General features: G+C 39.7%; 2 protein-coding genes across 8 annotated transcripts in view; one reads left to right on the top strand and one right to left on the bottom strand.

Annotated features, from left to right (window-relative positions):
* Positions 1-978: 978 nt before the first annotated feature.
* LOC129778302 (protein spartin) lies at positions 979-3,880 on the top strand. Of its 3 annotated transcripts, none has more exons than XM_055785115.1 (3): positions 979-1,364; positions 1,429-1,670; positions 1,808-3,880. In XM_055785115.1, the coding sequence occupies exon 3, from the start codon at positions 1,829-1,831 to the stop codon at positions 3,548-3,550; it is 1,722 nt and encodes a 573-aa protein (XP_055641090.1). In that variant the 5' UTR covers positions 979-1,364; positions 1,429-1,670; positions 1,808-1,828; the 3' UTR covers positions 3,551-3,880. The 3 variants fall into 3 exon arrangements, with proteins under 3 accessions (XP_055641090.1, XP_055641089.1, XP_055641088.1); XM_055785114.1 differs by having other exon boundaries at positions 1,429-1,750; XM_055785113.1 differs by lacking the exon at positions 1,429-1,670 and having other exon boundaries at positions 980-1,364.
* Positions 3,881-10,819: 6,939 nt separating this feature from the next.
* Positions 10,820-25,161, bottom strand: part of LOC129775709 (F-box/WD repeat-containing protein 11) — a 101,358-nt gene continuing 87,016 nt past the window's right edge. For 4 of the 5 annotated variants that reach the window (XM_055780737.1, XM_055780739.1, XM_055780738.1 and 1 more), the window contains exons 4-9: positions 20,900-21,086; positions 20,573-20,837; positions 20,318-20,509; positions 19,977-20,239; positions 19,722-19,911; positions 10,820-12,796 (exon numbers count right to left, since the gene is read on the bottom strand). In XM_055780737.1, the coding sequence (XP_055636712.1) occupies positions 12,560-12,796; positions 19,722-19,911; positions 19,977-20,239; positions 20,318-20,509; positions 20,573-20,837; positions 20,900-21,086 (1,334 nt within the window). In that variant the 3' untranslated portion in view covers positions 10,820-12,559. The remainder of the gene's footprint in view (positions 12,797-19,721; positions 19,912-19,976; positions 20,240-20,317; positions 20,510-20,572; positions 20,838-20,899; positions 21,087-25,161) is intronic. The other variant, XM_055780741.1, reaches the window with a different exon arrangement.

Raw genomic sequence — 25,161 nt, 5'->3', positions numbered from 1 at the left:
GGTCCAAAAAATGAACCTGCAGTATCATCGTGATTAATGATTTCAACGATGGTCTTTCTTCATAATTTTTGAGAAATGGAAGCATATTCCAAAAAAGTCACTTTTGAATGAAAAAGAACTTCGCTGCGAAGAACATTTCTTCAGAGATATGATGACATACGGAAGAAATTGTTGTTCGTCTTCCATTTCCGCAAAATCTATCCATTTTTGGGAGTTCTCGAGAGATAAAAACAATCATTTTGCACAAGCGAAAGCTACTATGTCATTAATTTTTCATATACAGTAGAACCCCGATTATCCGCGAAAAAGTTTGGCGAAGTCACCACGCATAAGGCGTCGTGCACAAATTACGTAACGCGATAAGGGGGAGAGGGGGGTCGAGGTTGCGTTACTTTCTGTGTATTAGAGATAGGAAATTGCGTTACGTAGGGGGGGAGGGGGTGCAAAATCCGGATTTTAAGCGTTACGTAATTTGTGTACGATGCCTAACGAAAATCGCGGACCACGCATAACGAAAATCGCAGACTAAAAGTGAGGTACAAGCACGAAAAAAATTTATTTCAGCATGTAAACTATGTTTTGTCAATACAGCAATCATTCCATCTATAAGGTCGTGTATACCAGTGGTCAGATAAAGTGAAAGCCATGACCAAAATAAAAGAGCAAGAAGTCCTATATATTTACTATGGAATTCGCTTTCGGAGATAATCCACACCGCGGATAATCCACTCGCGAATAATCGGAGTTCTATTGTACATGTTAATTTTCCTTTTGAAATATTCACATCCAATGTATCCACGTGGACATATTTTATGCACCTACCCCCTTCACAATGGACAAGCGTGGAAATTTTCGTACCCATTATTCTGCACGCTATTTTATCTGTGTGAGTAATTTTCGTGTACGATACAAAAAATATAGCTCACCTGTAGTTATGTAAAATCACGTTGCTTATCGTCAACACTGTACATCTGTCATCGCGGATATCATCAATGACGATTCGTCAGTCTGTCGGTGTTTTCCAATGAAGCCACTGCAAAGAAAAATCATACCGATGTGAAGCAAATGTTTGTTTTGTACCGTATTCTTATAAGAATCTCATTACCAGCCAATCTCCTCAATGGCTTAATTGGGCACTCACGTTCATAAAATAACATTGCACAAGCTACCAGAGCGAGTGCTCTCGGCACAAATAAACGTCGTCCTTGAAAGTGGCTCCTAGGCTTCTTTTTTTTTCGAAAGTTTAATATGAAATAGTTCACCGCAAAACAACATTGTAATTGTGAATCATATTCATCTGGATCCGAAGTGTGTCGACAATAATAACATTAATTGAAGCGCAGTATTACATCAGATTCGTAAAGGTAAATAACATTTGAAGCATGTTGTCTGAATGTTATATTTATTTCCTTTTTTCGATTATTTCAGCTTAATTTCTTTAGTTGATTTAATAGTGAAAATTTCACTAAACTTTATTATTTAATAATAAGGTTTTGGTATCTTTAGATGCTTTTTCTGTATAAAAAGCCTCGCAAAAACCTGCCATTAAAAAAATGAAAACCTGATAAACACAACTTGTTGCATAGATTTCAGATGTTTCGAAACATTTTGTCTCGCGCATGAGTATAACAACACTAGGGGGTTCCTTTGCTGACTCAGCTTTCTCATAGGTTGTACTCCGTATGGAATCAAATTACAGATTTCCGCATGAATCAACTTAGCATTAAAATTAGATTATACACTCAGAACCGTAGTTTGTTTTAACCTTGTCATAATTTCATCATTCTCAATATTCCTCTGTTTCCAGGAATAGCCCTCTCTCGTCAACATGGCCGAAGATCCGGCGTCTCAGTGGGAGCGCACCTATGCCAGCATTAAATGCGCCCACGATAATGCGTACCGCCTCATCGAGCGCGCCATCAAGTTTGAGGAACGCGAGCGACCGGATCTAGCCCTGAAGGAGTACCGCGATGGCATCGGGGCCATCGATGAGGCGCTTTCCATTCCGGTGGAGATTCCAGACAATTTTCTGAAAGACCAAAACTGGGATCGGGCAGTGAAAATGATACACAAAATGAAGTGCACCCGAGGCGAGGTGCAGCAGCGGATTGCGCTGATTGGGGGTAAGATAGATAGTGGTGAACGGAATGGTGAAACGGCAAACGGTAGCGACGACATGTTAAGGCCGAGAACGTACACGGAGCTGGCTCAGGCTTTGCAAGGATTGCAGCAGACCGGCAGTGGTGAATGCCAGGAAGGTGACGACGATAGCCTGGAGCTGTTATTCTCCTGCGATGGAGTAAAGATGTATTACATCGAACCAGATGGTGTGGTGTCGAGAACGTTGGAGGATTCCACGTTACGTATCATCAGAATCAGAAAGGACGACGTGAAAAAATTAGAAAGTACAGTTTTTGTTCAGGTCATTCCTATGTCTGCCTCAACGAGGATACAGGATGCCGAACAGCCAATCGATCGGGCCATCGAAGCTGTAGAGGACGTTATTCTCGTTGAACCAGTTGAAGAAGAGCGCGGTGTCGATCCATCCTTCATTTATCCGTTGATACCAGGAGTGTCACCATACTATCGGACGGAGTACGGTGCGTTTATAATCCCGGATTTGAGTAGCATCGACGGTCGCACAATTGGTTTGGTGATACCTCCGGGTGCTGACGAAGTTGTTCTGGAAATTTTTGTCGCCTTACACCGGCTTCGAACGCAAGGAAGGGAACCAGAAGAACGTGCTAAACGTAGCACTAGTGCAACCGTGTCGGTCAACATTATCAAAGGAGCATTCTACGTATCGAAAGGATTGGTGAAGGGAGCGGAAAAGACAGGAGAGCTTATCTCCTACAGTACTCCTTACCTGATTTCGAAGATCCAAAAATCCCCCGATGAAGCACCCGCCGATGTTCCCGGCAACGTTAAAACTGGTATTGAAATAGCAAAATCCGTTACAGGTTCTGCGGTGAGCGTGACCAATTATGTGGCTGGAAAGGTGAGCTCGGCTACGATGGCTCTGGGACGATACCTTGCGCCACACATCCAGAAGCACGGCTCAAACCTTCTTTCCTACAGCACCGGTATGAGTGAGAATGACGCATCGGACAGAGTTCGGGGAGCGCTCACGATTTGCGCTGGCGCTGTTGAGGGTTTCGGAACGGTTTACGCTGGTCTTGAGCGGTCCGCTGCTATTCTGGGCAGGAGTTTGAGTAACAGCACAGTTAAGATTGTGCACCACAAATACGGCCCAGACGCAGGTCAGGTGGTAGGAAGCTCTTTGGACACCGTCGGCAATATGATTAACGTCAGCCAGAATATGAACCTCATGACACCAAAGGGACTCGCTAAGAAGTCTGCGAAAAATGCCGGGAAAGCATTGTTTTCTGAGTACCGACCACCAATACCGGAGGTCGATAATGCCGATATGGAAGGTGCATCAACAAGCGGTGCCACAGGTGGAGTTGTCACCTCCGGCCAGCGCCTGGTGCCTGCGGCAGTTTTGTATCCAGATTTATCAGGCCTTGCCAGGGAAGTTGCGAACGAGTAATTTTTTTTTAGAAACTCATAGGGATAGGTTAGGGGGCAACAATAATTATAATTCTTGTTGAGTATTGGTTTGAAAATTGGGATGCTCTTAGGTGTGATTAAATTTCAGAAAGTTGATGAATCCACAAATGCTTTATTATATAAACTCATAAACTAGATCTGATACAAAAATGTTATTCTAATTGTTATCCGGAAATATCGAGCTGAGCCAAAGACTCTTGTAAATTGATGTGGAAATGTATAACACTGCTTCAAAGAATGACATTTAGGATATGTTATTTCAGTACTGTATCTGGCGATTATGTAATAAAAAAGTATATTGAACAAATAATCACTTCTCACATGTACGGATTCAATTCGTTTGTCAATGTTCTAAAGCATTTAAGGTGAAGGTGGAAGCTAGCCACAAATGGCTGCCACAATGGCGCTCAATTTATTCATCTCCCTTCTTCACCCCTCGCCCGAAAATCAATAATTTTGCGAAACAGTATGAAGAAAATGATCGTTTTCGCACACTTCCCATCAAGTATTATCCACCAAACACTAATCGATTTTTCACAAGATATTAAATTTTCATCTGCCGTCGCACTGTATAGTGAAAAACGTAGGAAAACTCGAGTTAGTGCTCTGAACGTTAAATTTTCATTTTTCAAGTTTCCGCAATGGTTTTGTTTGTATTTGTGAAAGTATAGTTATTTTTTTGATACTGATGCCAGACAACATAATCGAAACAGCTATAAAAACCAATTAATAAAATGTTATTTCTGAGTCATAGCGTTTCATATCTAAAAATCAATAAAATAAAATTGTGTTGATATCAATACAATTATTATTTTTACGTTTAATGAGTCTATAATGTAAATTTTAGCCAAACTTCAGAATGCAACTCGGTGCTGATGCGCAACAAGATTGTTGTACCCAGTTGAGCACCCACTCCTTGTGCACACATGCGCTCTTGCGAATGAGCTCGCTCCGAAACACAGATGAAGTGTTTGGTTGTCAGCGCCGTTCTATCGCAGAAATTTGCGCCCAGCGTTAAACTGAGTTTTACGCTGAAAATTGCGCCGAATTTCTATACTGCGCGCTTGAATCTGCATTGCTCTCTCTGTTGAAATATTTTTCTTCACACAAGCGTATACGGCTCAAATGGGAGCGCGCTGTTGTTTGTATGCTTTGCTTAGAACGAACGAAGACAAAGCGGGCGCTAGAATTTAATGTGTATGTGTGTATAGAATGAGACGCGCATCACACAAGTGAGAAGAAATGTTTAGTAGGGGAAGTGGGGGCAAAGGGGTCACCCTAAGGAAGATGTCCATTTCCTGCGTCCACATACCGCTACAATTCAAGTTTTTCGAAGAATATTATAGCTCAACTAATTGTTATTCAAGATAGCAAACAGTTTCTATTATAAAAACTGAAAACAGTATATTTTTCACCATTAGAAAAAAAAGTTGTAAAATCGAACATTTTTTTTAATGCGGGGGCAAAGTGGTCACCTGGTGGGGGCAAAGTGGACACCTATACATATCATACTAAATGAGATAGATTTATGCGTTGTTTCTTATCCAAACTTGTTTGAATCATCATTGAAACATTAGGTACATAAGTAAGTGTAGTAAGTGAAGTTTTCTCATATCTACAAAAACTCAGAAGGAAAATCATATGTAATGCTTCACTTTATGAGGCTTGGTTCTGACTGGAATGACCTATTTTCCCAGGATGAAATACCATCATCTATCGGAACTCTTCTAATAAGGCCAGCCATAAGTGACACCTTCAAGAGCATTTCTTTAGTTGATTTATTTCATATTTATAGGATTCGTACATCAGATATCAGTAACAAAATGTTATAAGAAAAAATAAATGAAATTCACTGGCATAGGTGGCACAAGCTACGCACACTTCGAATGGAATCACAATCAGAATGGAACCACTCCAAACATTTGTAGCACTTAACCCATCCATGTGCATCAACAGAATCCGAAAAAAGAGTGCCACATGTCTCGCACAGAGTATCTATTGGACTTTGCAGTTTTTTACGCTTGCGCATCAATGGAGTACGGCTCATACAGACCAATCACACGAGCAGGATTCTGTTTCATAAATGCTTCGGCCGCATTGGCGTAATGTGCTTTAAATGGGCTCATAAGTCACATCCAAGGGTTGCATGCGATGGCTGCAATGTGGTGGAAGTATTAGAACTGTAACAAAATTGGCCCTTGCTCTGTCAAGAAAAGTTAGGTTCTTCGTGTGTGAATTATGCCCATCAATTATTAAAAGTGCAGGGTCCTGCTCAGTTGGTTTCACTTTAGCGACGAAATGATCGAACCAATCTATAAAGATATCACTGGTCATATAACCTGATGGGTTACAGGAATACTTGGTTTCGGAGGGTCCACCTTTTGTCAATGCTTCGTGCAATCGCACTCTAGGATAAATTATAAACGGAGGTAGATGTCGTCCGCTAGCTGACATACACAGCATTACTGTTGTATTCTCGCCTCTTCCAGATGAAGTTATAGAGCCGACCTGTCGCTTACCCATCATTGCAGCAATCTTACTTTTTTTCGGTGGTACCTTTGAATAAATACACGAATATACCTACTAACTTTCCATACTCACGAAGAGCAAAAATAACTTACAGTAGAGATTCCAGTCTCATCTGCGTTAAAGTTTCGAGACGCGGGATACCCGGTTGCACAGAGAGTTTTCTCTAGCATATTAAAAAAAATGTCGACAGAAAACCTATTGAATCCTCTGGCTCGTGCTATGGACGTCGCTTCTGGTTTCCGAAAGGAAACATTTGGATGGCGATTTTGAAACCCGTCCAGCCAATCACGACCAGCCAGCTTCTTCGTCGCACTAAAAGAATGGTTTATGTGATTGGTTTCTGCAACATCAAAAGCCAGCTTCTGGATGTCCTTCTTGTTTAGACCATAGAACCGAGATTCCATATTAAAAATGTACTGCTCTAGCTCGTTTTCTTGATCTACTGTGAAGACAGACGTCTTGGAACCCATTTTCTTCTCTCTTCTCGGTGAAACAATCCGTCTGCTGAGTGTACTCCGTGGAATTCCGTAGGTGGTCGAAGCGGCGTTTTTGGACATTCCTTTGTTTACTGCGTCTATTCCAACTGTTCTTGTGTCCAGCTTTGTCAATCAGTTATCTTCTTATAATGACGAGTCATCTATAAAATCAAAAAACAATCAATCATCTTTAGGTGACCACTTTGCCCCCAAAGAGCAAAATAATTTCGATGCAAATAATTAGCTGAAATTAAACAGAATATCTGCCTACCTCTCCGGGATTATGTGAACAGTCGTCTAAACTGTTGATTTTGCGAAAATAGCAGGTCGAATAAACTAAATCACGAGAGAAAATCCTTAGATTCGATGCGCACAAAACTATGGCCGAATGGCTACCGAAAGAGCGATTTTTGTTTTAATTTTTATTTTGACATGTGGCGGCTTTACTGATTCACAGGGTAGCTCAAAAGTCGTAGAACTCTTCAGACATAAGATGATTATCAATATGGCATCAATAGTCAATAGTTATACTACCAAACAAGCAGGTGACCACTTTGCCCCCACTACCCCTATCTGAGTTCTCGCCGGGTACATTTAGCGCTGTCGTGCTTATGAATTTTGTGCTCTTCGCACCAAGATAGAATACGAGTTTTCTTTGAGCGCGCGCTGATGAAAATTAAACTCAAACGCAGTGCTGCGTTTGTTTTCTGAAGACTGGTTTTAGCAGCTTCAACATTGGTTAAGCAAATTGTATTGCAGAGCTCGGAGCACTGCCACGGCTGCCTATGCTTTCAAAAATAGTAAACGGGAAGGTATTACATCCAATCAAAATGCCTTGACTAACGAAGAGAAGGGTTAAAGCTCTCCAACGTGGATATGTGAAAAAAAGTCAAAGGAGGGTTGTGTCCAAGACACGATCGCATAGTTGACGTAGGATTCCGTTAGGCTTTCTGTTGATTTTGGATATGTTTGAATAATTACATCAATAAAAACATGTTATTTTAATACTGGTTATTTGATTGAAAACATAAAAAAATCATCGAATAAAATGCTTTTCAAATGAAGCGAATGAAAATCAAACTTCGGACACTAAATGAAACGGGTAAATTCGGACAGATTGAATTTAAATTTCGGACACTTTGGGCCTGATTCTCCAGCGCGAATGGAATGTGACAACAATGAACTCCTCAAAGTCACATGACCCAGGTCACCGTATCGCCGAAAGCGATTGCCCTGACGTGAGAGGTTCATTTTGGAGTAAAATACTCAATGAATTACAAATGGTGCAGTGTTCATTGAAATATATGTCAAAGCTTGTGTTTTTTGCAAAGGCTATATGTATTTAATGTGTTTCATGAATATATATTTCTTTTATTTTAAAAATTTTCATTCCTTGTTACAAATATGTACAGGAAATAATTTCGTTCATCTTTATAAATGTTTTCCTCTTATTATAATTGATGAAAAATAATATCTCTGGCATAAGAAAACAAATAAAAATATATTTTCAAATCTGTTTTTGCATAGTCCCTTTGCATTAATATGAGTGTATGTTATTTCAATTGTTTTGATTTCGTATCCGTGTTTTGATTCCGCATTCGTTTTTTGACTTAGTGTCCGGTGCTGATTTTAGCGTAATTATTGCTAAAAGTTTATCGGAAGGTTGACTATTCTTTATAACATTACAGTGAACATTAATATTATAGTCGCCTCACATAAAAGTCATCAAGGTAAGATATATTTATTATCGCATTCAAATAAATTTAGAAGTTAAATTTTGTTCACAGACAATTAGCCGATAAAAATGATAGAGCTGTCAAGAATATTGTAATTCCACTGTCCGAAACTGCGCTGTTATCGTTTGGATTCTCACTGGATGAGCCCGGTGAGCACGCATCTCGCATCTACCTTATGGTCAAGCTGGGTCTTGAAATGGATAAGCACAGATACTCCATCCGCAACTACTGATGAAGATGCTCCTCCACTAGTGGATGACACCGAGGATGCCCCACACATGGAAGAAGTTGATTAAACATATACGGTTTTTAACTACTTAAGTAGCTTTTCGTAATTTTTGAAAGTCTGATTTGTGTTTTTGGAGAAAGGAAACGGTATGCTGAATTGAGTTTCTCGTATCAGTTAGGGTCAACTATTGTGAACTTTCAATTTAATTTTGTACCGCGTTATAGCGGCTGCAGAAGATGTATATTCTCGTCATTAGTAATAGCATACCAAATACTTGAACTGTCTACATGTTAATAATAAATATAAATAATTTCAAAATTCACAGTTTAACTGGATTGCATTCGAAATTGCCTATTTTTATCCGGAAATTTTCATAAAGTAGATGATGAATTCATCTTTGAATCTGCAGTAGCTATTGCCCGTTTGGAACGGCGAATTATTAGAGATCGTTCAAATCCTTTGGAAATGCCTAATTCAATTTTTGGCTACCATTGCTGGTACTAGTCGATAACGAATGAGGATACGACTTCAAAAGTCACAAAATGGCATGTTTTTCCACTGCAATCGCCCACGGGAATTGAGTGAGTGTTCATGAGAGTTCACTCAAGGTAAAAATCTCACCACAGCCGCCTTCGGGAATTGAGTGAGGCAATTTTTCCGAGCTGTCACTTCACATTCGCGCATCAGAATCAGCCCCTTTATTTTGTAATTTTTTGAACGAAAATTACATTACACCTGAATATATTTTATAGTCAACTGCGAAACACTTACAAAGCAATCACAGTAAACTGTTAACGATGATGAGAACTGATGAACGGAATGAAACACGGGAGAAATTTAAATATTGATGAACGGGTAAATTCTACGTGCTCACGCTAAGCAAACGCCAAACACAAACGATAGTGAGTAGTGTTCATAGATTTTTGCCGATTATGTTATAATTCAAATGTAGTTCTCATATGAAATGATAGTGAAACCAAGGGATTACTCTAAAGAAGCAATTGTGATATTAATTTTATAATTATATTATCAGTGCATTAAGCATTTCAAGATATTAAAACAAACTGTCCGAAATATGATGTTGTTCGAAATATGATTCAGAACGGTAACTCGATGTTGATAATTCCTTAATATTTTCCTTCGTTGATCGTATTTTTTTCACATATTCACTGGGAGAAATGACTTCTGCAAGATCATATTTGAACAAACGAAAGTGAATTATTCAAAAAAACGTTCAATCGACAAAAAATTCTTTCCATCCGAGAGCGCGAAAAGCGAAAAGACGTTTTTTTTACAAATAAAATGAAGAATATTTTTACTATCCACTATTTCATTACTTGTTTCTTTACAACAAGAACTAAAAGAAAAAAGAATATTCAAAATGAAATTAGTTACAAGCTGGTGAGGTGGAGGGGTTCAAGAAAAAAGTTGTGCCATGGCATACACGATTCCATAGAGATTTTGATTTGAAAAAATAATAACTCAAAAACTACAAAAAAATAGCATCTCTGATATCGAGATATGTTATGTAAAAAAACAGCTCAGCTTCCCAGAAAAAATATAAAGAAATATAGCGATCTCTATCTTTAACCGAGAAAACTATGAAAAACTAATTTAATCAATAATTACAAAAACGAACGAAATTTTTCCCAAAGATAATATTTTTTCAAAGAAAACGAACTCATAAGCTTCAATTTAATATGTCGATCATCTGAATTGGTCCAGTAGTTCAGAAGTTATGATTTTTTGTAATGGAATAAAGATGGAAAAATAGTTTTTTTTCGAACCATCGGTTAACTTTGGAAAATCATATCTAGAAAACGGAAAAAATAGCATCTCTGATATCGAGATATGTTATGTAGAAAATCCTCAGCTTTCAAGAAAAAATTTAAAAAAATATAAAGCGCCATCTAGTCCAAAACCATGAAAACAATAGAAAACGACTACAATCAATAATTTCAAAAATGATTTTTTCTTGCATTTTTTTGGAAATTCAATTCCGTATTCAATATAAAAAGCTAGCAATTGGCTTCAATTTGATATGTCGATCTTTAAAATCGGTTCAGTGGTTCAAAAGTTATGAATTTTCGAAAATGGTCATTTTTGGGATAGAATGAAAAAAAAACGATTTTTCGAACCACCCTAAAATGCAAATGGTCACTTTAACGAAAAAATGAAAAAATACGGGTCTAATATTTTGCGATAAGAAAGTTTTGTCATCCGTTTCTGCGTGAATGGATTGTTCGGATTATTTCTAGATACTAGAAAAATACATTGCGTCTGCTCACAAAGTTTGCTCTATGCTCTCAGCTGAATATATTTCCACTTTCTTGTCATTTTCGTTAACATCATTCGTTCTGTCCTTATCCACAGCTATCCAATGGAATAATGGAATAATTGTGTTTTCAATACCTGGTGACTCTCCGAGATCCAAAACAGAACTCATTACAATGTGTGGTGTTAATCGGTTCTACACACTGGAAATTGAGAGTCAGTCTACTCAATGAATTCAGATCATTCTCTAGTGCTACATCACGGCACATTTTATTCCAGCGATTCCTATTCGTGTGTTATGCACATTTCTCTACATTTGTCATTCCAAATATAACGTTATCTATGTTTGTGAATATCTCTCTTGTTAATACATCTGCATAAATTTGTTTTAAGGTTTGCTCTAATCCGAAACGTGAAACGAGTAATAGATAACAACTGTTCTTTTGCATTGTATCCACTGTTATTGTTTAAAGATGTATGTGATTGAAAGGGGGGCAATTTCTACGTTGTTTCACATGTTTTGTTTTGTAGTGTTTATTTCTATTGTTGGATCAATTTTACTGTTTTATTACCGCTCATATGAGAGCTCTATAAATTACTTGTATTACTAATAAACAACAGCGATTCTCTCACTTGCCAAACTCTTCCAAACAGTTTTTTTTTCTCGCGTTCACAGGGTTCAATTGAATCACACTCGGGCCCGGAATTGCTATTACTAAATAGGTTTAAAATTTACCTAACCTTGTCCGCTTCATCCGCCGCTGTCGCGTTCAGTGTATTTATGAGCTACCGGCAACTAAGCCATATCTAAATATATGGTTAAATTTTAAAAGCGTCAAATGAAAACAAAAATGGACGAATTACCAAAAGCAACGATAAATGATTCTCTTCCCAAAAGCAATGCCATCTGTCGAACTCGAATACTTAGTAACAAACGAGTCAACTTTTGCGCCTACATTCGACTCTATAAAATCTTATTCGCTGTGATCATGGATAGAAGCAATCAATAAAATTCTAATATGAGATAAACGTTTTGTTTTTTTACACTTTCTCGATACACACATTCACACAACATCATACACACATACACACTAGAATTGCATGCGCACAACACACACATACATCTGCGCTAACACGATGAAAAAAACACTTTCAGCGTAATCATGGTCATTTTTCGTGATTCAATGTTTTGAATTGTTGTTTTTTTATTACAAGATTACCTTGGGCCTGAAATATAATTCTATATGTAGTCATTTTCCTGTTGCTTGTATTGTATTTACTTTTTCGTGAGCTCTACTTCTCCTGCCGCACATACATGACGGAACGTAAATGTTCTTTAATTTGTCAGGACAATGTATGTGTATGTGAGCGACCAGCGTTTGCTATAGTTTTCTCCCTGCTTTGATTTTTGCATTCATTTCCTCATCTGGTTTTGCTTCTTTTCTCTTGTGTCCGCTACTTTGTATTACTACTCATGTTTACTACCGTTCTTAACGCTTTCGTAAATCCTTACGTGATTTCAGCTTTTAATTTCAACGATTTCCATTTGAACACGGCACATCACACCCGAATGAACGTAACCATCGTGGAGGAGAGAAGAGAAGAACAAGAGTAAGCAATAGTCCGCTGTGGTCTGTTCGAATGTGGCTGGTGGTGTGCTTTTTGTTTGAAAAATATTTTTTTGTAAAGGTTCCCTTTTTTGTTTTACTGATTCAATTACTACAGTTGGTTGTTTTTTTTTGTTTCTAGTATGCATCGTCATCATCAGTCTCGTGCTGAGGCTGAGCCCGACCACCAGCAGCGGAGGAGGAGGAATACTCACGTGATGGACTTCGGCCCACCTGGACCAACGCCTGGGGCGTTGCCGTATCATCGCTCTGGGAACAGTTCAGGAAGTCCCATATGAGGATGGTGTCGTCGTGGGAGCTACTTACTATCTGGAACTCATCGAACTGGAGCCGGAAGACGCGACCCGTATGTTCCTGGGAAAAAAGAAAGAAAAGTATCGTTAGATGATACAATTTATTGTTGGTAAATTTTAGAGGTACAGCTTTTCAACCAGATAGCTTATTAACTTCGAATCCCGTTGTCACGATCTGGCCATACCTTTATCTGATCCTTAAACAGGATCCTGTCAAAGGCATTTTTAATTTCAGAAACATAAATCGCAAGATGTAGCATCTGGTAAGGAAGGATAATCGGATAAGACGGAATTCCGTGCGTCTGCCAAACTTGTTCAATCATTTTGATAGGAATACACATTTAACTACCTTTTCCCAGTACACCCTAACATCGAACAGTGAGATTTCAGAGTCGGCTACTATTAAGATAGGTCTCGATAAATCTTCTAGTGGATAAAGTGGAACACCTCACCAACCACAGGGCCAGGACGACTTGGACGCTGGTGGTTTGACTCAGGATGCAGCACGACTGTGTCAGACGGATAGAAGTCGTCCTGTGATGCGATGATCTATGTTGCGGTTAGGTAACAGGTGGATGATCCGTTTTATTCGTTAAGCTCAAACATGTGTACGGTTAGATACAGCTTTTCATCAAAGGGTTAGACATTGATTGAATATAGTGTACCCAAAATCAAACAACAACATATATATTTTAGGATGCAATAAATTTTATATATATATATATATATATATATATATATATATATATATATATATATATATATATATATATATATATATATATATATATATATATATATATATATATATATATATATATATATGGATTTCTGTCTGTCTGTCCGATTCTTATAGACTCGGAAACTACTGAACCGATCAACATGAAAATTGGTATGTAGTAGTATGTAGTATGTTTCTGAATTACTCGAGAATTAATCAAGCAAACGAAACCAAATTTGGCATGTGGAGGTTTTAGGATGCAATAAATTTTTCTATGGTGGTTAGACTCTCCTCCCGCTCTCTAAGGGTGGGCTGTCATATAAATGAAATAATACAAATTTCTGCATAACTCGAAAACTAATCAAGCAAATGGAGCCACATTTGAAGGTTTTACGGAGCACAAAACGTTTCTATGGTGAATACACTCCTCCCCCCTCTCTAAGGCGGGCTGCCATACAAACGAAACACAAACTTCTGCATAACTCGAGAACTAATCAAGCACAATTTGGGATGTGAGGGTTTTTGGGTATGAGAAATGTTTCTATAATGGTATGACACCCCTCCCTCCTCTGGAATGGAGAGGGGGTCTCATAAAAATATTACACATATTTCTACCAAAAATATTCCAACCAAACATGACAATTGAAAATTTTCGGAAAACTCTGAAGGAAAAAGTGAAAATTCTGAAAATTAAATTCCCATATGTTCTACAATTACATAGTGACAAGTGCTGTTAGTCCATTTGATGTTTGCGCTAGCGAAACTTATCTTTGTTCGGAACTGGAAATGGATTTTAATGTGATGAAACGTACTCCTACATCTTCTTCTATCTATACCAAAAAAAGGATCGCCGGAAGTGTTGATAAGAGCAGAACTCGAGGAAGGAATTGTCCGATTTAGGGCTGTCTTTATTCTATCATATTTTCTGTATAAAACATTTATTCCATGTAACTGAGAAACATGTTAATTGCAAGTGGTTGAAAAATCTTGAACTAGAATTGTGTCTGAAAATAATCTGATATTATAATGATGAGTTTTGATAGAAATACTAGGAATTTTATAATAAAAGGTAAATTCAACGGGTTCGAAAAGAAGATCAATCAATGAACAGTTCTGCGATTGGACCCATGAACTTGCTCATAGTAAGAAAACGTGAATGTATGAAGGTATTGATAACAAAAAACAAATTTTGGGCGGGACGAAGTTTGCCGGGTCAGCTAGTATATAATAAAATTTTTGAACATATTTTTGCTTCGGAAAAATACTCGAATTCTTTGACTTTTTATATTAGCATATCTTTCTGCCATATTTCCCTCTTTTTTGGACACTCTCGATTCCAGTTTGCCATGGAAAAGTCCAAATCCACTCGGGACAAGCTCAAATTTTGCCTCCGTATTACCTTCATTGTGATCTTTGTCCGTGGTAACAATCCACCTGCTCAACTGTTCTTCCGTCTCGAAATTGAAAACGACATCGGTTTCTCCTGGCCGGAATACAACTATCGCATCGCTTGCCAGCTTTTTCTCCATTCCGGATTGAAAAGCTACAACTCACGACGTATCTCTTCCAAGCCATTGAGCATCATCCGGATGCGGGAAACTTTCGACTTGGTATCGTAACCACCTTTCCGGTCTCTCTCCCAAAATAGACCATCGAAGAGCACCAACGGGACAGGTTGTTTCCAACTGTGCAGCACCTTTGTCGGTTCGCTCACACTGGGGAATGTCTTTGGGAAGCAGGAGTACTGTCGAACAAGATGTATTGCACTGTTCCACTGGAATAACTTCGCGCTTGAATATTGCTCATTTTAAAAAAGAGATTTTATTCACATTTTACAGGGAATTTAAAGTTACCCACTATTCGACTATAGGGCGCTTGCAGCGTGCATATGTATTAGTGATCTGTTGGGCAGGCAAAAGAGATCGCTGTATAGGATTTATGTGGATCGACAAGATTGAGCTTTGTTTAAATAATTATTTTAGCGGAATAGTTGTAAAATTACGCGCTACACTACATTAATAACATGCGAATATATGTCTCTTTACATAAAAATTGCCAGACGATTTTCATAATTAAATAATCCAGCTCATCGAACGAAAATAAAAAAATTGAGTTTTTAAATTATTATTTTCGTTTCGTTCGATAAATCATATAACTTTATTCTAATTTACATAATGCATATAATGAAAACCACTTTTCATGTTTTTAAAATATTTATTGCAATGAGTTCTAAAAACACGATTTTACGTTACGAGCATTCCATTTACCATGTTCATAGAAAAAAATTGATCTTCAATATCGTTGACAGTGGCTCATCATAAAGCATTCAGGAAAATACATGCACATGACAATGAAAATTGGAGTTGATTGAGTGAATTAAAAAATAATATAAGACACTTGAGAAAATGTAACCATGTCACGGTTGAAGATTTTATGAGAAAAATATTGCATACATAAAATTTATTATTAAATTGAATATCTCACAATTCAACTGTTTACAAAATGAAGACATGTTATCATATCTGGCATCCTTTTGCTGGGTTGTAGAATGGAGTGGAATGGAACATCAAAAAACGCGCGATCTTAGGCGGCTCGCACACCGGAGCAATGAGCAACTAGCAACTGTCAACATGCAATAAGCAATATTATCACCAATGGATTTTTCCATTTAATCTTTGTTGATCTCGCACACCGACGCAATACGATATCGCTGTCGCCTTTACAGAGCAACACATGTCGCTAGCAACACGGCGTGTCGGTTGAATAGCAACTTATCGCTCATATTTTGACAAGTTTCGTACATTAAGGCGATTGTTTGCATAATGTCAGGGGTTTTTATTGCTCTGGTATGCGAAGAACAACAAAATATGTTTCCTGTTGCATATTGTGTACTGCAGTTTGCTAGTTGCTTATTGCTGCGGTGTGCGAGCCGCCTTAAGCGATCAGTATGTCATAGCACGCGATGAGCTCAAATTAATCGCTCCGCATCGCATCGCATCGCACCGCACCAGGTTGTTCTGCCGATAAATTATTTCTAGAGACTATTGTATGTTATCGTTCAGGTTTATAAAATGAATCAAAAATCAGGCTGCGGGCCGCTGGGTGGCCAGACTTTTCCCATAGTATCACGCTTAGTAATTTTTAAATAGAGATGAGTCTATGTTAGCAATGCCATGAATGTGCTGCTTCAGATAGTTTTCATTCTGTTCTGGGGTTACGTAGAAAGACGCCATGTCGTTGTCAGCCTGAACCTTGTGCTGCGCCCAGCTTTAACACGAGATGCAGTATTGATGCAGTATCAGAGTCGATGCGAGACCGATTGCCCTCATCTTAGGAGGAAATGTTTGGAAATCCCCTGCGCAGCTCGGCCGGGCTCAGGGTCGAGGTTTTTGGTGCTTACGCCCACATCTCCTTACACAGGAAGCCATAGATGAATCGAAAATCCGATGGCAATTATGGAGTCGCCAACGAAGACAGTTTAACAGTTGGATAAACTGGTGGCTATCATGCGGGAAGCCAAAAATAGCCTCATTTTTCAAATGGAAATCCCGGGAAGTATACAGCATGTTCCACGTTCAGCACCAACGTCTATATTCACAGCTCAAACTTGCATACGAAAACTACTACTGAACTCCGGCAATGCTAATTACCCCCCGTGTTCACCAGCACCCCCCGTGTTCACAAGCGGCACCATCGTGCTGGTCTAGAAGAAAAACATTGACGACACCATACGAGCTTTCCGACCGATAACGCTTTTGAACGTAGATTTTAAAATTCTCAGCAGAATCATGATAGTCCGATTATAACACAACTTTCCTGTGGAGAGGACTGCCTGCGCGAGTACCAATGCAGCAGCTTGCGCGAAATATTGAACAAGGCGAACTGAAATTACAACTGCCAGCGTTGAAATGCGAGGCGCTGTTGATAAATCGCCATCTTCAAGAAAATTCTCTCATGCCGTTTTACAACTCCCTCCTCACCCAAACAATTCCTTTCCCAGTAGATTGACCATGTCTAAGACAAATCCGTCAGCAAGTGCCGCTATTCCCAACTCCAATCCAACAAAATCCTACAAGTGAAATTATACACAATTACTATATCCAGCAGACAGAACAGCCGAGAATGGAGCGCAGACATCATGCTCAACTGGCATCGCATATGGCGGAACATCGCAACTAAGCAGATTTCGTCAACGCTGCCTTGACGAAATCTGCTTAGTTGCGATGTGGATTGTAGGGGAAAAGGGGGGAATTTGGACCACCTAAGCAAATCGCCTAATATTTCCAAACCAATACGGTCCAAATAAAAAAATGTCACATTGTATACTGAGCTACACTTGTTTTCTCTCAATCAAAAATGTTTAATCATTATATCAAGCTTCAAATTACCAAATATATCGTAAAATAAAAGAGATGATTTTTGGACATTAAAATTTGATGCGGGGTGATCTGGACCGTCTGTGGGGTGATTTGGTCCAGTGTGTGTTTCATCGAAAAAAAACGTACTTATGTTTATGTAAAGTATTTTGGGATAATGTTACAATCAGTAACAGTGTTCTGGGATCGATACCAGGTGTCTTGGTCAGATTCCAGACCAGAAAAATTGGATTGAGACCATCTCGAATTCTGCATGGATCTTTTCTCTGTTTTTCGAGCATTTTCAAACACTTTCGATGCTTGGTCAAAGAAAATCCGTTCTTGATGGCCTGCGTTGCTCTTTCAAGCTCTCCCTTCTTCCAACGTTGTCTGCCCATCTTCTTTTTGTAATTCAGTGGCATCTGGAATCAATTAGACAAAAGAAAAGCCTCAAACCTATAGGACCAATTCACCCCACAGAAACGTGTCCATGTCACCCCACACAACATGCAAAAATTGAAATGCAATTAATTCCATATATTGTTATCAAACTGACAGTTTCGCTGCATCAAATTGTTCCTCTTCTGTAGACGAACAGAACTTAACTGTATAATACACGAAAAGTTTGTTTAATCAGCGGGAAAAACCTTAAAACCACGATCGGAAAACTCACATTTTTTGACAATCAAAGTGCTTGTTGTGTTCATGCTACCGTTTCCTTCCACCTGTCGAATTTTAGCAAAGTTTTTTTTACACTAGGTACATATGGTTCAACAATAGAAGGAGATGGCATTATAAAAAATCTAAGTTGAGCCGTACTTTTTGAGATAAAGGGGTGGTCCAAATCACCCCATATGTCCAACTCACCCCGTGTTACCCTACCTAGTTGTGAACGAGAAGGCACAGCACCGAAAACTGATGCACACAATACAGCGAGCAGATGGAGCGAACTATCTCCATTGCCATGCTACTGAAGAAACCCTTATACATAAATTCAGCGAGTGCTCTCGAGTTGCGGCAGCATGGGCAGTAGTACAGCGGAAAATGACAGCAACACTGGGTGGATGGCAGAGATTATCGTGTGAGGACTTACTAAGGCCGGTATTGCACCACATCACGAAAACGAAACGAAATGAAATATTGAAAACATTCATGAATTATGTTGATTTCATTAATGAACTCAATAGCACAATAGACATTGGTTCTTCAGAATTTCATTTGAATTTAAATTAAAAATAATGTAAATATTTTAAATGAAGAATAAACTTGACTTTTTAAACAAAAAACAAATTGGCTCAAAAAGTTATTTACGTGGTGGTTGTTTTCCAAAGATTGGAAAATTCCCAATAGCATAGAGAGGAATATTTCTGAATACTCGATTCAGTTGGATATAATTATAGTAATCATCCAGACAACTAAGCTCTATCTTGGAAATAATTTGACGGGGGCAAAATGTTGGAAATCAAATAGCCACCTTTTTAGAAAAATTATTAGAAATTGTTAAAATAAAGATCTGATAGGATCACAAACAACTTCACATCATATCTCGGCCACTCTTTAACCCCTTCCCGTACGATTTAATTTTCAAAAGAGCGGACCAAATGCAAACGCTTCGATGGGTCACGCTACGAGTAACTTCACTACTCTACTGAGCGTCTTAGCGCCTTGTGATATGCAAGCGCACCACGAGAGAGACTCGATATTGTACGTTTTGGCACAAACATTTCATATCGAGTGAGACTCGATGTTGCACGTGAAAGGGTTAATTCAACCTGAGCGACTTTTCAATATCACCATCTTTTCAACTCTGCTGCGCCTCTGGTAAATCTGGTACTTTTCCCGTTTTCTGGTAATCCCGTCAATACTTCATAGGTTTTTTGTGTACTTTTGTATACCTATGTGGCACTTACCACCAGCGTCTTCAAGCACAGTGTGTTAGTCTGCGCTCTCATATCTAAGGCAGCTTGGAGATCCCACACCTTTATCTTGCCGTCGTAAGCTCCACTCACGATGCGCTTCGAATCGAAACGAATGCAACGTACGAGCTCTTCGTGGCCTTCTAGAGTCCTCAAGCAGATACCGCATTCGATATCCCAAAGTCTACAACGAAAACATAGGTCAAAATCGTGAAACTTCAGACGGGAAGCAATACCAACGGCACAAACCTTATAGAATTGTCGGAACTACCGCTCACAACAAGCCGATCACGGTACTGTAGACACGCGATCCCTCGCTTGTGACCGTTAAGAGTGCGAACAAACTCGCACGTCGAAGTATTCCACACCTTGATTGTGCGATCACCCGATGCTGAGACGATGTATTTCTCGTCGAAGTCAACCACGTTTACTGCTGCCCTGTGACCAACCAACACCCGCCGGAGAGCGATCTCGGTTGGTGATGTCATGTCCCAAACGGCGATCGAGCGATCCTAAGGGGGTACAAGGTAAATAACCATCATGATTCCTACTGATATAAGTCTATTGCAGTTCATTTTTGTTTCGTTTACCTTGGAACAGGTTACCATCATACCATTGTTGAAGCGTAAATGCAGCACCGCTTCGCAGTGATGTATCAATGTGTTCACCATATCCCCAGTATTGACATCCCACACGCGCACCGTGGAATCACTGGAGCCGCTGATGATTACCTTGTCATCATATTGTAAGCAGAGAACCGAACCGGTATGCCCGGTGAGGGTCTATAAAAATAACACAAATATATAAACGCGAATAGATTCAGAAATTAACATTGTTTTATGTACCTTGCAGCATTGAAGTGAATTGCGGTCCCAGATTTTGATGGTATTGTCTCGCAAGCCTGACACGATCTTATCATCGTCGTACTGCAGACAGTAAACGCCCTTCGAGTTCTCCGATCGACAATTTATCCGCTGCAAGTTGTGATTACCGGTGCGCCAGTTGTTTTCGATCGCTTCGATGTCTTTCATGATCTTGGGGAATAGCTCACGGTAAAATTTGTGCGGTCGATGTGTCACGCCCGGTCGTGGTATGAATAGATATTTGATCCTGAAGAAAGGAAATTACTGGTGAATAAACAAACCGTTTTTGATTATAACAAACATTTATACCATCCCTTCCGTTCGGCAAGTCCCCGCCAAAGGGAATCAGTGCGAACGTTTCGTTCTATCAGTTTCTTCCACAGCATGCGTTCTGATATTACCCTAGACCACTCTTTGCATACGCGCTCAGCTCTACATAGGGACTTTGCGTCCAGATAAGAGAGGATGTCTTCCGCCACATGGTCCAATCCTTTTGCTGTAAATAGAAATGGAGAAGGTGACAAAGGAATCGTTAGTGTTCGTTGATATAATTCTACAGTAATTGTTTTGTACGTGTTCGGCAATTCTGCCGGAGAGACGGGTGGGAACGTAAATGTTGACATCGAATGGACTCATACCAATGCATAATTTAGGGAGAAATTTGCATCTAGGGCTCGACAGTTATTTTCTAGACAAAATCCGTTTTGACAAAATTGTTACATTTAATGAAGCGCTTATTTTCATGTTGTCAAAAAATAGGGTCACTAAAATTTTCAATAAAATGAAAAACTTTTTTATCTTTATAGATAGAGGTAAACATAATTCGACAATGTTGAAGCCCCAGTAACTTTGTAAAACAATTCTTTTTTTCTGACTTTTAACACATTAATGACCGCACGTTTGGGGCGAACTTGAACGCTTCATTTGTTCGGATTCCACGAATGAGATTGTTTCCTTCGATGTGGATGAGACGAAGGCAAGCCATCGATAGGTTAGATTTTAGATTTTTAGATTTTTGGCAAACCAAGGATTTAACCTTGAAGTGTAGAAAACACTGTTTATTTCGTGATCCATCCGTAACAGACGGAACGCGAAACACCAAAATTCGTGGGCGGTCCGCAATGCTCTAATATAACTGATTTAGCGCCGTTGTTCTAAGTTGCCATAGAGTCTGCGTGAAAAAAACAGGTTTTCCTCTAACTTTTATATTTCAAATTCTACATGAAAACTTCCTTCGTGGGCTTAGCGCCAGTTGCTTAGTATGTCTTCTGTAACGTGTAACGTGAACGGTATTTGATGGATACGATTTGTTTTGGAAGATTGTTTGTTTTGTTTACGCTATAATCATGGATTTTTCCCTCTCACATAGTCGAAATTGAGGGTGTGATAACCGAAACGGGCTTGACGTGCGAATACATTACGAGTGAAGGTACCGGCCGTTTTAAAAAACTGCCCTCGACGACTGTTAAGATCTTGGGTTGCCGCCAGCTCGGAACAGTCTCCCATGAAGGAGAAGAAAAGAAATTTACGCCGTCCAACTCGTTTCGAGTCACCTTCGCTGGTTCAGCTCTTCCTGACTACGTGATGGTAGATAAAGGTTAGCCGTGCGACTTTTTATTCCAAAGCCAATGACTTGTCTAAAGTGCAAGTTAGTTGGTCACACGGCTGCTTATTGTGCCAATAAAGAACGATGTGCCACTTGCGGAGAACAACATGAGGGGAAATCCTGCAGTGCGACTGAGCATAAGTGTCCATATTGCGGGGGATCCCCACACGTGCTCTCAGCTTGTGAAACATACAAGGCTCGCTGGGAGAAACAGAAGCGCTCTTTGAGGGAACGCTCTAAACGCACTTTCGCAGAAATTTTGAAGGGCGCTTCTCCACTGGCTCAAGAACAACAACCAATCAATACACACAATGTCTTCGCTACGTTGCCAGTTGACGAAATGGAAGCGGATACAGCTAACGGGGGCACGCCGTTTATTTCTCAAGGGAATCCCCGGCGCAAAAATGTGACCACTCCCAAAGTTCAAGGACATGTCCCTCCGGTGATACCCCCTGTTAGCTTGCCCAAAAAATCGAGTGCAGCGGATAAGCAAAATCAGGTCCCTCCTGGCCTCCGTGGTAATAGTTCACCTTCGAACGACCCAGCACTCGAGGGGACATCAAAAACCCCAACTGTCCCTATTTTTCCGTCAAGTTCAACTTCCCAATCGGGATTTATAAAGTTGTCTGACCTTGTGGATCAAATCTTCACGTGTTTTAATGTTTCCGACTCCATCAGAACCATTGTCACCGCAATGCTTCCAGTACTAAAGACAATTTTGCAGCAATTGATGCAAACATGGCCCCTCCTTGCAATGATTATCTCTCTTGATGTCTAATTTAAATAGAGAGGTCGGAGATATCACTGTTTTACAGTGGAATTGTCGTAGTCTTATCCCTAAATTGGATACATTCAAATTTCTAATTCATAAACTCAATTGTGATGTTTTTGCTCTATCCGAAACCTGGCTTTCTTCTCAAAATGATCTCTCTTTCCACGATTTTCATATAATACGCTTGGACCGCGATGACAGATACGGAGGGGCACTATTGGGGATCAATAAGTGTCACTCATTTTTTCGAATTGACCTTCCACCTATTGGAGTGATCGAAGCTGTTGCTTGTCATGAAAACATCAGAGGCAAAGACCTCTGTATAGTCAGCTTGTATTGGCCTCCGAGAGCTGCGGTTAGCCGCAAGCAACTTGTTGACATGTGCTCACTCCTTCCTGAGCCACGATTAATCTTGGGAGACTTCAACTCTCACGGAACTGCCTGGGGGGAACCGTACGACGATAATCGTTCATCGTTGATATATGACCTTTGTAACAGCTTCAATATGACCGTTTTGAACACTGGGGAAACAACACGTGTACCTAAACCTCCTGCTAACCCAAGTGCTCTTGACCTCTCGCTTTGCTCGAATTCACTATCGTTAGATTGCAAGTGGAATGTAATCCAGGATCCCAACGGTAGTGATCACTTGCCAATCAAAATTTCTATCACCAATGGGTTGAACTCTTCTGAATCAATAAACATGGCATACGACCTCACAAGACACATTGACTGGAAAAAATATGCGGACGCGATTGCTCTAGCCATCAATTCCAGAGATGGTTTGCCTCCATTGGAGGAATATAACTTCATTTCTCGTTTGATCTATGACAGCGCGGTTCGCGCTCAAACGAAACCCATCCCAGGTTCCACTATTCGTCGAAGGCCTCCCAATCCATGGTGGGATGGCCAGTGTTCCAAGCTTTATGGAGATAAATCGAATGCATTTAAAGCTTTTCGGAAACGTGGAACCATTGAGAATTTTCAAACGTATTTGGACCTTGAAAATCAATTTAAAAACTTGATCAAAGGGAAAAAACGTGCTTATTGGCGAAATTTCGTGGGAGGTTTATCACGAGAAACGTCAATGAAAAAAATATGGAAAGTGGCTCGAAACATGAGAAATCGCTCTTCATCCAATGAAAGCGAGGAATATTCACATCGATGGATTTTTAATTTTGCACGAAAGGTTTGTCCCGATTCCGCTCCAGTGCAAAGAATTATTCGAGATATACCACAAGATAGGTGCGATCTTGATTCCGAGTTTTCGATGGTAGAATTCTCTCTTGCTCTCCTTTCATGTAACAATTCTGCTCCGGGATCGGATAGAATTAAGTTCAACTTGCTGAAAAATCTCCCTGATGTGGCGAAACATCGCTTGTTGAACTTATTCAATCGGTTTCTGGAGCATAATATTGTTCCAGATGATTGGAGACAAGTGCGAGTTATAGCTATTCAAAAACCCGGAAAACCCGCGTCCGACTTCAATTCGTACCGCCCAATAGCAATGCTGTCTTGTATACGGAAATTGTTGGAGAAAATTATCTTGTTTCGCCTTGATCGATGGGTTGAAACGAATGGCCTACTCTCAGATACACAATATGGGTTCCGCAGGGGCAAGGGGACGAATGATTGTCTTGCGTTGCTTTCTTCAGAAATTCAAATGGCTTACGCCGAAAAAAAACAAATGGCTTCAGTATTCTTGGACATAAAGGGGGCCTTTGATTCTGTTTCAATTGAGGTTTTGTCAGAAAAATTACACTCTCGGGGTCTGCCGTCTCTATTGAATAATATGTTATATAACTTGCTTTGTGAGAAACATTTGAACTTTTCTCAGGGAGATTCGGCAGTAAGTCGGGTCTCTTACATGGGCCTCCCCCAGGGCTCATGTTTAAGCCCCCTTTTGTACAACTTCTATGTAAGCGACATCGACAATTGCCTTACACAAAATTGCAGCCTAAGACAACTTGCAGATGATGGAGTGGTGTCTGTCGTAGGATCAAACGAATCCGACCTGCAAGGACCCTTACAAGATACTTTGAACAATTTTTCAACCTGGGCCATTGGGCTAGGGATCGAATTCTCCACGGAGAAAACAGAGATGGTGGTTTTTTCTAGGAAGCATAAACCAGCAAAACCAAAGCTTTAACTTTTGGGTAAACCGATCACTCATGCTATGTCATTCAAGTATCT

Source organism: Toxorhynchites rutilus, chromosome 3 (genome assembly GCF_029784135.1).
Source record: "Toxorhynchites rutilus septentrionalis strain SRP chromosome 3, ASM2978413v1, whole genome shotgun sequence".
Classification (NCBI taxonomy): Eukaryota; Metazoa; Arthropoda; class Insecta; order Diptera; family Culicidae; genus Toxorhynchites; species Toxorhynchites rutilus.
Note: the sequence above shows the minus strand (reverse complement) of the source record. Positions and strands in the feature narration are given on the sequence as shown.